This window comes from Cetorhinus maximus, chromosome 23 (genome assembly GCF_964194155.1).
Source record: "Cetorhinus maximus chromosome 23, sCetMax3.hap1.1, whole genome shotgun sequence".
NCBI classification, from domain to species: Eukaryota; Metazoa; Chordata; class Chondrichthyes; order Lamniformes; family Cetorhinidae; genus Cetorhinus; species Cetorhinus maximus.
This window is the reverse complement of record NC_135901.1, coordinates 38580029-38596231: the sequence shown is the minus strand read 5'-3', so window position 1 is coordinate 38596231 and position 16203 is coordinate 38580029. Positions and strand designations below refer to the sequence as shown.

At 45.1% G+C, this 16203-nt stretch overlaps 2 protein-coding genes across 3 annotated transcripts in view; one reads left to right on the top strand and one right to left on the bottom strand.

Moving 5' to 3' along the window:
- LOC144697486 (uncharacterized) overlaps positions 1–16203 on the bottom strand; it is a 352987-nt gene that overhangs the window by 294110 nt on the left and 42674 nt on the right. The gene's annotated exons all lie outside the window — the stretch shown is intronic.
- LOC144697464 (uncharacterized) overlaps positions 6975–16203 on the top strand; it is a 98073-nt gene continuing 88844 nt past the window's right edge. Inside the window, exon 1 of one of the 2 annotated variants that reach the window (XM_078569435.1) lies at positions 6975–7991. In XM_078569435.1, coding sequence (XP_078425561.1) covers positions 7069–7991 — 923 coding nt within the window. In that variant the 5' untranslated portion in view covers positions 6975–7068. The remainder of the gene's footprint in view (positions 7992–16203) is intronic. The other variant, XM_078569436.1, reaches the window with a different exon arrangement.

The following is a 16203-nucleotide window of genomic DNA, read 5'->3' as shown; positions in this document are numbered from 1 at the left end:
TTCAATATTCAGCCCGGAAGGCTGTAAAGTGCCTAGTCGGAAGATGAGGTTCTGTTCCTCCAGTTTGCGTTGGGCTTCACTGGAACAATGCAGCAAGCCAAGGACAGACATGTGGGCAAGAGAGCAGGGTGGAGTGTTAAAATGGCAAGCGACAGGGAGATTTGGGTCTTTCTTGCGGACAGACCGCAGGTATTCTGCAAAGCGGTCACCCAGTTTGCGTTTGGTCTCTCCAATGTAGAGGACACCGCATTGGGAGCAACGAATGCAGTAGACTAAGTTAGAGGAAATGCAAGTGAAATGCTGCTTCACTTGAAAGGAGTGTTTGGGCCCTTGGACGGTGAGGAGAGAGGAAGTAGAGGGGCAGGTGTTGCATCTTCTGCGTGGGCATGGGGCGGTGCCATAGGTGGGGGTTGAGGAGTAGGGGGTGATGGACCAGGGTGTCCCGGAGGGAACGATCCCTATGGAATGCCGCCAGGTGGCGTGAAGGGAAGATGTGTTTGGTGGTGGCATCATGATGGAGTTGGCGGAAATGGCGGAGGATGATCCTTTGAATGCGGAGGCTGGTGGGGTGATAAGTGAGGACAAGGGGGACCCTATCATGTTTCTGGGAGGGAGGAGAAGGCGTGAGGGCGGATGCGCGGGAGATGGGCTGGACACGGTTGAGGGCCCTGTCAATGACCGTGGGTGGAAAACCTCGGTTAAGGAAGAAGGAGGACATGTCAGAGGAACTGTTTTTGAAGGTAGTATCATCAGAACAGATGCGACGGAGGCGAAGGAACTGAGAGAATGGGATGGAGTCCTTACAGGAAGTGGGGTGTGAGGAGCTGTAGTCGAGGTAGCTGTGGGAGCGGTAGGCTTGTAATGGATATTGGTGGACAGTCTATATCATCAGAAATTGAGACAGAGAGGTCAAGGAAGGGAAGGGAAGTGTCAGAGATGGACCATGTGAAAATGATGGAGGGGGTGGAGATTGCAAGCAAAATTAATAAATATTTCCAGGTCCCGACGAGAGCATGAAGCCGCATTGAAGTAATCATCGATGTACCGGAGAAAGAGTTGTGTGAGGGGGCCGGAGTAGGACTGGAACAAGGAATGTTCCACATAACCCATAAAGAGACAGGCATAGCTGGGGCCCATGTGGGTACCCATAGCCACACCTTTTATTTGGAGGAAGTGAGAGGAGTTAAAGGAGAAATTGTTCAGTGTGAGAACAAGTTCAGCCAGACGGAGGAGAGTAGTGGTGGATGGGGATTGTTCGGGCCTCTGTTCAAGAAAGAAGCTAAGGGCCCTCAGACCATCCTGGTGGGGGATGGAGGTGTAGAGGCATTGGACATCCATGGTGAAGAGGAAGCGGTTGGGACCAGGGAACTGGAAATTGTTGATGTGACGTAAGGTGTCCGAGGAATCACGGTTGTAGGTGGGAAGAGACTGGACAAGGGGAGAGAGAAGGGAGTCAAGATAACGAGAAATGAGTTCCGTGGGGCAGGAACAGGCTGACACGATCAGTCTGCCGGGACAGTTCTGTTTGTGGATTTTGGGTAGGAGGTAGAAGCAGGCCATCCGAGATTGGGCGACTATCAGGTTGGAAGCTGGGGGAGGAAGATCTCCAGAGGAGATGAGGTCAGTGACAGTCCTGGAAACAATGGCTTGATGTTCAGTGGTGGGGTCATGGTCCAGGGAGAGGTAGGAGGAAGTGTCTGCGAGTTGACGCTCAGCCTCCGCGAGGTAGAAGTCAGTGCACCAGACAACAACAGCACCACCCTTGTCAGTGGGTTTGATGACAATGTTGGGGTTGGACCTGAGAGAACGGAGTGCAGTAAGTTCAGAGAGAGACAGATTAGAATGGGTGAGAGGAGCAGAGAAATTGAGACGACTAATGTCACGCCGACAGTGCTCAATGAAAAGATCAAGAGAAGGTAAGAATCCAGAGGGAGGGGTCCAGGTGGAGGAAGAATATTGGAGGTGGGTAAAAGGATCCGTTGAACGGGGAGAGGACGCCTGCCCAAAGAAGTGAGCATGGAGACGAAGACGGTGGAAGAAGAGTTCAGCATCGTGCCGAGCCCGAAATTCATTGAGATGAGGGCGTCAGGGTATGAAACTAAGTCCTTTGCTGAGCACTGAACGTTCGGCATCGGAGAGGGGAAGGTCAGGGGGTATAGTGAATATGCGGCTGGGGCTGGGATTGGAAGATGGGGTGCGGACGGAGGGACAAGCAGGGGTGGAGGGTCCCAGATGGGTGTTGGTGTCGATGAGTTGTTGGAGCTTGCGTTCCTTAGCACTTGAGAGAAAGAGAAAAAGTTTTCTCCGGTACATTGATGATTACTTCGGTGCGGCTTCATGCTCTCGTCAGGACCTGGAAAAATTTATTAATTTTGCTTCCAATCTCCACCCTTCCATCATTTTCACATGGTCCATCTCTGATACTTCCCTTCCTTGACCTCTCTGTCTCAATTTCTGATGATAGACTGTCCACCAATATCCATTACAAGCCTACCGACTCCCACAGCTACCTCGACTACAGCTCCTCACACCCTGCTTCCTGTAAGGACTCCATCCCATTCTCTCAGTTCCTTCGCCTCCGTCGCATCTGTTCTGATGATGCTACCTTCAAAAACAGTTCCTCTGACATGTCCTCCTTCTTCCTTAACCGAGGTTTTCCACCCACGGTGGTTGACAGGGCCCTCAACCGTGTCCGGCCCATCTCCCGCGCATCCGCCCTCACGCCTTCTCCCTCCCAGAAACATGATAGGGTCCCCCTTGTCCTCACTTATCACCCCACCAGCCTCCGCATTCAAAGGATCATCCTCCGCCAACTCCAGCATGATGCCACCACCAAACACATCTTCCCTTTACCCCCCCTGGCGGCATTCCGTAGGGATCGTTCCCTCCGGGACACCCTGGTCCACTCCTCCATCACCCCCTACTCCTCAACCCCCACCTATGGCACCTCCCCATGCCCACGCAGAAGATGCAACACCTGCCCCTTTACTTCCTCTCTCCTCACCGTCCATGGGCCCAAACACTCCTTTCAAGTGAAGCAGCATTTCACTTGCATTTCCTCTAACTTAGTCTACTGCGTTCGTTGCTCCCAATGTGGTCTCCTCTACATTGGAGAGACCAAACGCAAACTGGGCGACCGCTTTGCAGAACACCTGCGGTCTGTCCGCAAGAAAGACCCAAACCTCCCTGTCGCTTGCCATTTTAACACTCCACCCTGCTCTCTTGCCCACATGTCTGTCCTTGGCTTGCTGCATTGTTCCAGTGAAGCCCAACGCAAACTGGAGGAACAGCACCTCATCTTCCAACTAGGCACTTTACAGCCTTCCGGGCTGAATATTGAATTCAACAACTTTAGATCTTAAACTCCCTCCCCCATCCCCGCCCCCATTTCTGTTTCTTCCCCCTCCCTTTTGTTTTTTCCAATAATTTATATAGATTTTTCTTTTCCCACCTATTTCCATTATTTTTAAATCTATAACTATAATACCCTGTCAGTCTTTCCACCCCACCGCCACTAGAGCTGTACCTTGAGTGTCCTGCTATCCATTCTTAATGAGCACATTCTCTTAGTTAATGTCACCACCTTTAACACCTCTCTGTTCCTTTGTCTGTGACATCTTTTGATTATCTGCTATCACTGTTTGCTTGTCCCTACAACCACACCCCCCCCAACTTCTCCCCCCACCCCCCGACCTTAAACCAGCTTATATTTCACCCCTCTCCTAACTTCACTCAGTTCTGCTGAAGGGTCATGAGGACTCGAAACGTCGACTCTTTTCTTCTCCGCCGATGCTGCCAGACCTGCTGAGTTTTTCTAGGTAATTCTGTTTTTGTTTTGGATTTCCAGCATCCGCAGTAGTTTTTTGTTTTTATCTTTGTAAGTGGCAATGTCCAACTTGGTGGCATGCGTGGGCGCCACTTTTACAGAGGCTTCAGACCCGGATGAATGACCCGCAGGAGGGACAATAAATCAGAGATAGAGTTTGGCGTGAAATAAATGGTTTGTTGTAAAACAGGAGATCAGGGCAACAGTCAGAAACAACAGCAACTTCTATTAACATCATAAATCATCCCAGTGAGCTTCACAGGGAAATTATAAAACAAAGTGTGATACCCAGACACATAAAGAGATATGAGGGCAGGTGACCAAAAGCTTGGGCAAAGAGTTTTAAGGAGAGTTTTAAATAGTCGCTTGCATTGACAGAATTTGAGCATGACTGAAAAAAGAGACATGCTATCGAAGATTTTCACTCATCAGGACACAGACAAAAATATCAAATTTCAAAGGGATCAGTAATTTCTACTGCTTGAGAAAAAGGTGCTGATTGGTTGGCTAGTCAGCTCTGATTGGTCGTTGCCATGGAGAATACAGCAGGGAGCTATTGTCCTCTATGCTTTTGCTTAATCCAATAATAGGCCCCAAGCCTGGACATGTTCTTAATGCCTGCAGAGGACAGGCCCCTGTGGATGAATATATGTAGCTTCTAGCAAGTGTAAGATGTTATGGCACAGCGAAAGTTAAATGTTGAGCTGCACAAATCCCAGAGGGAAACTGAAAACAGCTGCCACAACTGTTTTTGCAATTTGCATTTTAGTTTGAGGTGCGTGCCTTGAATTCAGTACTAATAAGTCCACCGAGGCTTGGAATTTATTTTTTATGGAACTAAATTAAACATTTAATAATAGAAGAAAAGTTTTTAAGCACATACATAGGTCTACAAATTACTGCTATAATAACTCCTAAATTCCCTAATTAATCTGACTCCCAGTTACACCTCCATTAAGGCAACTGTAAAAACAAATAAGTTTTAACAGACCCAGGCAAAGCGCACAATACCCTGGACAGTGATATTCACAGTGAGTTTTCTTAGCTTCAGTTCCTGTAGACAGTAACTTAATGCATAGAGGCTGGATGCTTTTCACACCTGTTACATCTTAGAATTCCTTCACCCTTACCCATAGCATTATCTTCTTTATACATGTTGCTCCCTTTTTAATGTAATTTCCATTGTTCCAATATGTCTTTGCAACTTTAATTTTCTCAGAATATAAATCTTTCATAGTACTCATATTATCAGTTACCTTTGGGAAAAAAATAAACTCACTGTTTGGCCTAACTTCTTATGGCTAGGTGTAACACCTTACCATCTCTTTGAAATTCAAACCACTCTTTATCCAAAAATGCAAATGTTCCTCTCACCTCACATTCAAAAACTTCAGCCATGTTTATGTATTTAGCATTTTAAACCTATCTTCCCTTTTGATCACTCAAAAGCTCCAGACCAGCTGTCTCCAATTCAATTAAATCCCCCACCCCTACTCACACACAAACCCACACAGAGAAACTAATCCAAACCTCACTATTAACCTACCTTTACAATAAATCACACTAATATGAAAATTATTATGTTTTCATGACAAAGTGAGATACATTATGAGCCCGTCTGATAGTCTTTGAAATTTGGGTGTTCTTGTATCTGTCCTGGTGAGTACAAGATAAAAAGTTTTGACAGAATGTTTCTTTTTTTTACAATACTCAAATGTCTTAAAGGAGGAAAGTGGTCGAGATAGGGAGAGAATTTGAGAGCTTGGGGATGAGAGAACTGAAGGCACAGTCACAAATGGTGAAGCAACTAAAATAGGGAATGTACAAAACCAGAATTAGAGGAGTGCAGATATCTCAGAGGGTTGTGGGGCTGGAGGAGATTACAGAGGTAGGGAGGGGTGAGGCCATGGAGGGATTTGAAAACAAGGATCAAAATTATACAATCTGGTTGTTGCTTGACCAGAAGCCAAGGAAGGTCAGGAAGCAGAGGGGTGTGATGGGAATGGGCCTCGCTGTCAATGAAGACACAGACAGCAGACAAGTTTACAGAGGATAGAATGTGGAAGACCAGCCAGGAGTGTGTTGGAATATTCGAGTCTGGAGATAACAACGGCAGTGATGAGGGTTTCAGCAGCAGATTCACTGAGACAGGGGTGAGGTCGGGTGATATTATGGAGGTGGAAACAGGCGGTCTTAGTGATGGCACAGATATGAGGTCAGAAGCTCATCTCGAGGTCAAGTGTAATACCGAGGCTGTGAACAGACTAGTTTAATCTCAGACTGTTCCCAGGGAGAGGGATGGAGTTGGTATCTGAGAAATGGAGATTGGAGCAGGGACTGAAAACAGTGTCTTCAGTCTTCTCAGTGTTTAATTGGAGTTAATTAGTCATCAGGAAGAGAAGCAAGAACCAGAATGGGCCATGAGGCTGATCCCAGGTTTAACTCAGTTAGAGGGGAACAGAAGGAAGGAAGGAAAACCTGGGAGGTTTGAAGAAACCACCTTCACAATCGTTCATTAAATCTCCACACAGTAAGTTTTGGACACAAGGTTAACGTCTGCTATTCTGTATGGTCGGTCAGAGGGTTTCAGATTAATGTTTTGTCACGAGTAATGACTGAAGTGAATGATCAGACATATTGTTATCTCCAGTTGTAGAAATTTGTTAATAGGATACAGAAATAATTGTCCAAAACTCTGACTGGATTTCAGCACAGAGAGGAGGGAGAGTGTGTGGGATGGGGATTTGCTGCTTTGTGGGGAACAAGAGAGGAAAAAATGTTCCATGGCAGCTAGAGTTGTCTGTTCTGAATTTCTATCCTGTGCTTACAGTGATGACTTTTGTAAACTCCTTATACAGGGTATAAGAAGGGGACACCTTGTAGATGGGAAACTCAAACCAAACATCACATCAAGATCAGACAGTCACTCGATTCATCAGGACCTGAATACAATCGACCTTTGAATGTGGAAGGAGAAATGTTTGTCTGTTCTGTCTGTGGAAAAGATTTCAAACATCAGTGTGACTGGAAAAGCACCGAGACACACACACACCCGAGTGAGAATGTTCCAGTGAACTGACTGTGTTCCAGTGAGCTGACTGTGGAAAGAGCTTTAACCAGTTACACAGCCTGAAAAAATAAATCACACCATTCACAGTGGGGAGAAACTGTACACGTGTTCTGTGTGTGGATGAGGATTCAACTGATCATCAAACCTAGAGAGACACAGGGACACCCACACCATGGAGAAACCGTGGAAATGTGAGGACTGTGGGAAAGGATTCAATTACCCATCTCAGCTGGAAAACCATCGACGCAGTCACACTGGGGAGAGACCGTTCACCTGCTCTGAGTGTGGGAAGGGATTCACTCAGTCATCTGACCTGCTGACACACCAGCGAGTTCACACAGGAGAGAGGCCGTTCACCTGCTCCGAGTGTGGGAAGGGTTTCACCCAGTCGTCCCACCTGCTGACTCATCAGCGGTTTCACGCTGGAGAGATACCATTCACCTGCTCTGAGTGTGGGAAGGGATTCCCTCACTTATCACACCTGCAAACACACCAGCGAGTTCACACTGGGGAAAGGCCGTTCATCTGCTCTGAGTGTGGGAAGGGATTCACCAAGTCATCCAATCTGCTGACACACCAGAGAGTTCACAGTGGGAAGAGGCCATTCACCTGCTCTGAGTGTGGGAAGCAATTCACTCAGTCATCCAACCTACAGACACACCAGCGAGTTCACACTGGAGAGAGGCCATTCACCTGCTCCGAGTGTGGGAAGGGATTCACTCAATCATCTGACCTGCTGATACACCAGCGGGTTCACACTGGGGAGCGACCATTTACTTGCTCCGAGTGTGGGAAGGGATTCACTCAGTCATCATACCTGCTGATACACCAACGGCTTCACACTGGGGAGAGACCATTCACCTGCCCTGTATGTGGGAAGGGATTCACTAGATCCTCTGACCTGCTGAAGCACCAGCAAATTCACACTGAGGAGAGGCCGTTCAGCTGTACTTCCTGTGGAAAGAGATTCAGGTCTTCATCAGACTACAAAGTGCACCAGCGAATTCACACTGGAGAGAGGCCGTTCACCTGCTCCGAGTGTGGCAAGGGATTTATTCGGTCATCCCACCTGCTGAAACACCAGCGAGTTCATAAGTGACTGCTGTAATTGCTGCTGTTAATCTCGTCCAGGACTGAACCATGTTCATTCTGACAGTTGCGGTTTGTTTCTGCTGAAGTTAATAATCCCTGTAACTGGGCTGGAGTTTAATATTCTGGATTTAAAGCTGATTGTGTTCTCGGGGCTGCAGTGTCCCTTTAAAAACCGCTGTCTCTGATCTTTCCCCATAATTCAGGAACTCTCATCAGAAATTAGTTTACAACAAGATTTTGAACTTTCACTTCGATCCTAAATTGATCTTTGGTATAAACTCTACAATTCATTGTCTGAGAGGTTCCACTGATTAACATCTCCAATTAGAAAGTGCTGATTAATCCTTGCTGACAATTCTTACTGACTTGCACATTATTCACAGTGACACCTCCATTATCCACCAGAAAGAAGGGGAATGGGAATTGATGGAGAATCGAGAGTTCCCAAATTTTACCCCTCACCCCTGGTCCAGAAATCCCCTCAGCACGGGAATGGAGACAAGTTCAATCCAAGTAACGGACTGTAAGTAATCACTGTCTAATAACCCTATAAAATCTTCAGAAGGGTGTGAAATATTACAGAAATAGCTCAATCCCTCTTAAGAAGAAAGCTTCCATAGCAGCTTGCTGGCTGACAAACACAGGACAGGCCTGTTATCTCTGCCAAGGACATGTCTCTAGCACAGGTCCTGAGACAAGCCATTTCTAACCCTGTTACGATTGGAACTCATGACCTATACGTAAACCAACTGTCTGTGTAAAGGTTAAAACAGGCTCTCGAGAGCACAGAGATATTGACGTGATCCACACTGGCTTCAGCCCAACACCCACACTCTGGCTCACACCAGTTAACCGTTCAGAGGAGACGGCCACCACCAGCTACAGAGACCAACACTCACTCTGCGTCATCCGTCCGTTTGTCCTCCAGGACTGGTAAACTGTTCTCACCTGTCTTGGGTCATGTGTTTTTCGTGTCTATTTCGTTTACGCATCATATTTAAACTGTTGCTTCTTAATAAACTACTTTAAAATCGCTTCAGAGCTCAGCCCCCTTTTTGGGTAATCTGTGACTCCCGAACCTAAATCTTACCAGCCAGAATGAAGAGGGCAGTTCTGGTCGCCATATTATAGAAAAAGATTTACAGTCGGTGGATGGGGCCCAGAGTAGATTTAGTTTATGTTTAGTTAAAAAGGATGCAATGTGTGGGTGTGTTCTTTTTATTTTTGGAAAGGACAGGGCCCTGTGTGGGCCTACATGTAGCTTCTAGCACGTGTAAGTGAGCCCGGCTGATAATCTTAAATTAGTTGCTCAAGTAATTCTTAGCACAATCAGGATTGTTTAGTGAGTGTTGTCCAATTGTGGAATCACATCTAATATTATTTAAGAGGAAGTTAGAGAAACACATGAGGGAGAAGGGAATAGATGGTTACAATGGCAGATTTAGATGAGGAAAGATGAGACCAGGCTCTAATGGAGCATTAACACCAGCATGGACTGGTTGGGCTGAATGGCCTGGTTCTGTGTCATATATCCGATGTAATTGCACTCCTGAAGGGCCTGGTTCTAACTTGTAGACTATACTGCCTATTCCTAGACTGCCTAACCAGCAGAAATAATTTCTATTCTATAATCTATATAATTGCTTCCCTTAACATGCTTGATTCTGCTGTTACTGTCACTGTTAATCACATCCAGAACTGAGCCAAGTTCATTCTGATAGTTGGGGTTTATTTTTACTGATGTTAATAATCCCTGTAACTGGGCTGGAGTTTAATATATTGATGTCTGTTCGATAAGTCAGCATTGTTTCAAACACACAGAATGTCGAGTCCTTGATTTCTCCAGGATAAGAGGAGACTAATTGATGTCCTGTTCCCGACTGCTCCATTTTTGGATCTTTCTAATTCTAGATTATTTCAGTTCTCAGACCTTTCGTTACTCTCCTGGACAAGTCCCAGCTCCCCACACGTCCCAGATGGCTCTCTTCACCTTGGGATCCAGGGATTGTCTCGGTATTAAAAACATAAAATGCTGGAAATAATAATCCACACTTTTCCATGCATTGATTTAGTCCGGGATTATTGGCCCCAACCTTCCCCCACCACTGATGTGAAGCTGATTGTCCTGGAATTGCTGTGTTTTTGAACAGGGGTGTAACATTTACAATCTGTCAGTCCTTTGACACCACTACTATATAAGGAGGATTGGAAGATTGTGACCCGAGCCTCCACAAGTTCCATGTGAAGGATGCTGTCTCTGACAGTGCAGCAGTTCCTCAGTGTCACCCTGGAGTGTCAGCCTAGATAATGTGCTCAGGTTTATTAATATTTCCTCTTGTTATTGATGTGGGTCATTAAGAAACAATGGACTCTTATGATGTCATCCAGTCCCAGTGCGATGATGTCATCCAGTCCCAGTGCGATGATGTCATGAAGACTATTCAATACCAGCGGAGCCTGAAACAGTGACGATTAATTTATCACTTTCTAATGGTGATTGACCTGCTGTGTATTTCCCCAGGCTTGTGCTTTTCAGTATTTGTATTTTTAATGTTGACAAAAGCATACTCTTGTTCTGGCACTGAAACACAGTCAATTTAAGTCAGTTAAATTCAATCCCCATCGAGTACACTGGAGGACTCAACTGGTCCGAACTTCTTATGGTATCAATAAACAAAGATCCTACAAGGTGTTTATATGGGGAATTGTTTTTCTCTGAGACCAGGGATGGTCAAACTATGTCCCAAAGTTCATATTTGGGCCTTGAGCCTGGACTTTGGGGCCCACATACATGGAGCACCATTACTGGATGTCCATCATCCCGATTTTAATCACTCCACCATTGATGGCTGTGCCTTCAGCTGCCTGGACCCTTAGCTCTGGAATTTCCACCCTAAACCTCTCTATCTTTCTACTTCACTTTCCTCCTCTAAAACACTCCTTATAACAGGCCTCTTTGACCAAGCTTTGATCTAAGCTGACCTAATATGGCCATCTTACCTAATTTGTCCTTATGCTCCTGTGAAACTCCTTGGGACATTTTATTATATTAAAAGCCCAATATAAATATAAGTTGTTGCAGTTGTTGCTGTAGTTCAGTCAGACCTGATCGCTTACTGAATGAGTGAATCTGTATAAATGTAACTCAGATAGACACAGCTTGTGTCATAGTTCAGTGAGATCTGATCACTTACTGAGTGAGTGAGTCTGTATCAATGGAACTCAGATAGACACAGCTTGTGTCATAGTTCAATGAGATCTGATCACTTACTGAGTGAGTGAGTCTGTATTAATGTAACTCAAATAGACACAGCTTGTTGGAACAGACCTCGGGAGAAGGAAGCTCTGAACGAACCATTGGACTTTCTGTTCTCCAAAACTGAGAGAAGGTGATTTTTTTTCCAAACATTCAAAATGACAAAGTTATTAAAGATGATTTGTTGTTTTGAGCTGAATTATTTGGTAGAATTAGAGTGAAGGAGTGGGATTGACCCACAGCCTGAGTCACCACTTTAAGGGCAGGAAGAGAGAGAATCTGGAGAGGAGAAAAGAATTAGTTGGAGACCAGGCACTGAATCTGGAACAATGAGCAGAGAGGGGGAGGAGTGTGTGGGACAGGGATTTATAGATTTGGGGAAATGAAAGGAGGATGAATATTCTATAGAAACTAGAATTGTCTGTTCTGAATTTCTACCCTGTACTGACAGTGATAACTTCTCTAAACTCTGTTTATAGGGGATTAGAGGGAGAAGATTTTCAGATGAGAAACTCAAACTAAAAGTCTTGCAAGATCTAATGTAATCACTGAATTCAGGTATGATCAGCCTCTGATTATGGAAGGAGAAGTGTTTGTTCTGTCTGTGGGGAAAGATTTAAATTATCAGTGTGACTGGAAAATCACTGGGGGACACACACCCGAGTCAGAACATATATCAGAGTCAAACCTGACATGACGTCAAGTCTGGTTTAGATTCAGACAGTTACCAGGGAGTGGAATGGAGTTGGTAATGAGGGAATGAAAACAATGGCTTCAGTATTCCCGATACTCAAACACCCACACCCGGTGTTTCTGAATCCTCCTCGCCCACCGATAAGCTCCATTCCTTTTCCATTGTGAGCGATCGTGAAGGCGGTTTCTCCAAACCTCCCAGGGTTTTGTTTCCTTCTTCCTCTCCCTCTGTAACTAAATTCAACTCAGTCTCTTGTCCCATTTTGGTTTCTGGTTCTCTACCTGCCCAGAGTAACCCTGAGCCGATGTTTTACAACGACCCATTTCATAGTTTCCCAAAGATCAGTTGATTTCACAGTGTAACATCTTATTTGAAGGGTTCATTTTGTGTGTGTGTTACAATGGAGAGACTGTGAGTGGCTTCAATAAGATATATATATATATTTTTTAAGTGGAAAGATTTGAAATGAAGCCAGGGGCAGTGCCTCAGAACACATTGGACACAGGAGCCCACTTCATCAATGCTGCAAACCTAGGACCTGATCCCCATTTCCCCCACCACTGCTCCATTCATGTCTGCAGGATATGTGGCCTATAAGGGTGACCAAGGACAGATTGTGTGGAGTGAAGGGTCCAGCAGCAGAACTGAGGGAAATCTGAACACAAAACAGTGCTCAGGGGGAAGGAGTTAGGGGATGTTTCTCAGACTGGAAGAAAGTGAGAAGCGATGTCCTGCAGGGATCCGTGCTGGGAGCAATTAAGGTTCATCACTTGGAATTGGAAATATCTTTATGTAATTTACAGGTGACAACAGTTGGGTGATAGAGTTAAGAATAGGGAGTTCCGCAAAGAAATCCAGGAAGATGGAAACAGACTGGCAAACTTGACAGATCAATGGAAAATAGAATTCAATCTAGTGAAATGTAAGGAGGTTCATTTTGGGAGGAGCAATAAGGAGGCAGTTTTTGGTTAGAATGTAAGAAATTAAATGGGGTAGACAATCAAAGAGTTCTGGAAATAAAATACACCCACATAAATCACGAAAGGAACAACAGAAATTGATAAGAGAATAAAGATAGAGCTGATGTTCATTTCTAGAGGAGTTTAGTCCAACAGCAGTGAGGGAATCTTAAATTTCCAGAGGATATTGGTGAACTTGAAGGACTGTGTGCAGTTCCAGACTCCTTATGGAAAGGATACTTAAGCACTGAAGAAAATGCTGAATAAATTTAAACATACTCTGTAGGATAAGTATCAGTGCCTTGATGATTTAACATGTTGCCTCATTCTACTGTCCACATTAATCCCTCAATGTTCTGTTGTTGAGTAGCTGAGCATGTCTGGGAAATGTTCTTCAATGCAGACTCACCCCTGCCTTTCCACATGTTCGTTAAGTCACACATAACAAATCACATCTGCACATTCACACCGGTATCCCAATATCATATTAAACATGCCATATGCTACAAGCAAAAAATGAAATGACCCCCAGAGAGGCTGTAACTATTAACAACTTATAAGCTATAAAGCGCCTTTAATGTAATAAAATGACGAAATGCGCTTCATACTCACATTAGAAAACAAAATACGACACGTAAAGAGATATTCAGTCAGATGATCAAAGGTTTGGTCAAAGAGGCAGGTTTTAAGGAGCATCTTCCAGGAGGAAAGAGAGCGAGAGAGGTGGAAATAAAAGCAAAATACTGCGGATGCTGGAAATCTGAAACAAAAACAAAAGTAGCTGGAAAAGTTCAGCAGGTCTGACAGCATCTGCGGAGAGGAAAACAAAAACAGAATTACCTGGAAAAACTCAGCAGGTCTGGCAGCATCGGCGGAGAAGAAAAGAGTTGATGTTTCGAGTCCTCATGACCCTTCAGCAGAACTGAGTAAAATTAGGAGAGGGGTGAAATATAAGCTGGTTTAAGGTGGGGGGTGGGGTGGGGGGAGAGAAGTTGGTGGGGTGGGGGATGGTAGTAGGGACAAGCAAGCAATGATAGGAGCAGATAATCAAAAGATGTCACAGACAAAGGAACAAAGACGTGCTACTACCCCCCCCCTCAACTTCTCTCCCCCCCACCCCACCCCCCACCTTAAACCAGCTTATATTTCACCCCTCTCCTAACTATATTTCAGTTCTGCTGAAGGGTCATGAGGACTCGAAACGTCAACTCTTTTCTTCTCCACCGATGCTGCCAGACCTGCTGAGTTTTTCCAGGTAATTGTTTTTGTTTTGGATTTCCAGCATCCGCAGTAGTTTTTTGTTTTTATCTCTGCGGAGAGGAAAATAGTTAAAGTTTCGAGTACGAGTGACTCTTCATCAGAACCCTGATGAAGAGTCATATGGACTCGAAACATTAACTGTTTTCCTCTCCACAGACGCTGTCAGACCTGCTGAGCTTTTCCAGCTATTTTTTTTTGTGAGAGAGGTGGAAGTATTTGAGAGAGGATGTAAGAAACTGGGGCCTAGGCAGCTGAAGGTGTGGCCACTAGTAGTGGAGAGATTAAAATCAGGAATACTCAAAGGACCAGAATTAGATGAGTGTAGAAACCTCAAGTTAACAGAGATGACAGATTTAGGGAAGGGTGAAGCCATGGAGGGATTAGCAAACAATGATGAGAATTTTCAAATCAACATGGGAGTCAATGTAAGTGAGTGAGCACAGGGGTGAAAGGTGACTGGGACTTTGTCCGAGGCAGGGTCTGGGCAGCAGAGTTCTGGGTGACCTCAAGTTTAGGGAGGCTGCAACATGGGAGGCTGGCTTGGACTGCGTTAGAATTGTCAAGTCTAGAGGTGACACAGGAATGAAGGAGGGTTTCAGCAACAGATGAGCTGAGACAGGGTGAGGAAAGCTGATGTTCCGGAGGTGGAAATAGGTGGTCTTTGTGATGGTGCATATATGTGATTGGAAGCTCATCTCAGTGTCAAATATGACACCAATGTTGGGAAAAATCTGGTTTAGTCTCAGACCGTTGCAAGCGAGAAGGATGGAGTCAGTAGCTAGGAAATTAAAACAATGGATTCAATTTTCACAATGTTTAATTCAATGAAATTTCAGCTCATCCAGTGCTGAATGTTTCATAACTTGTCTGATAATTTAGCCAAAGTACTTAAGTCGAGGGAAATGATGGTGAGTTAGAGCCGCATCTCATCAAATGTTCATGTGAAAACTGATGCCGTGTTTCAGTTGGGGACGTTATTGGACAACAAGTAATGAGGAATAGGACGGGGTAAAGGATAGATCCTTGGGATCACCAGAGGTAACTGTGAGAATGAGAAGGGAAAACATTGCAAGTGGTTCTCTGACTACGATTAGATAGAGAAGAATGGAACCAGGAGGGAGCAGCCCCATCCAGCTGGACGACAGTGGAGAGGTGTTGGAGCAGAATGGTGTGGTCAACCTTGTCAAAGGCTGCAGACAGATCGAGAAGAACCAGAAGGGATAGTTTACCTTTGTCACAGTCACATAGGATGTCACTGGTGGCTTTTTTCAGAGCTGTGGCAAGGGCAGAAACCTGATTGGAGGGATTCAAACAGGGAGTTCTGGCAAAGATGGACACAGATTTGGGAGATTACAGAACATTTTAAGGATATTAGACAGGAAAGTGAGGTGGCAGATGGGGCAGTAGTTTGCAAAGACGGAGGGTTGAGGGTTTGTTTTTTTGTTTTGAGTACAGGGGTAACGATGATAGATTCAAAGGAAAGCGGAGTGGTATCTGAAGAGAGAGAACTATTAGCAATATCAGTGAACATGGGAAAGTTGGGTGATCAGAAGTTTAGTGGAAATAGGACCAATGGAGCAGGGGGTGGGTCTCATGGACAAGATGAGAACTGAGGGGACATGAGGGGAGCTGGGAGAGAAACTAAAGAAAGATGTGGGTTCAGGGCTCGGACAAGGGGAAACTTTAGAGACAGTTTGTTCCGGTGGGAGAGTGGAAGGGAGGGAAGCAGCAGAGGCAGCTGATCGGATTGTCTCGATCTCAGTGACAAAGAAGCTCCATGAGCTCCTCACACTTGTTGGAAGTGAGGGTGGAGGAGACAGGGCAGAGGGAGAGCCCTTCAAAAGGAACTAACTTGTCTGAGAGATATTAAAGGCTCAACACACCGTGTGTAACACAAAACTGATTTATTTGAATTTAATCCAGAATCTTAACCCCTATAACTGGGCTAGAGTTTATTAACAGCAGCAAAAACAGATCCCAATGAACATAGATGTGATTAACAGCAAAATCCCATCACTGTAGTTCCTTGTGAACTTGCTGATGTCT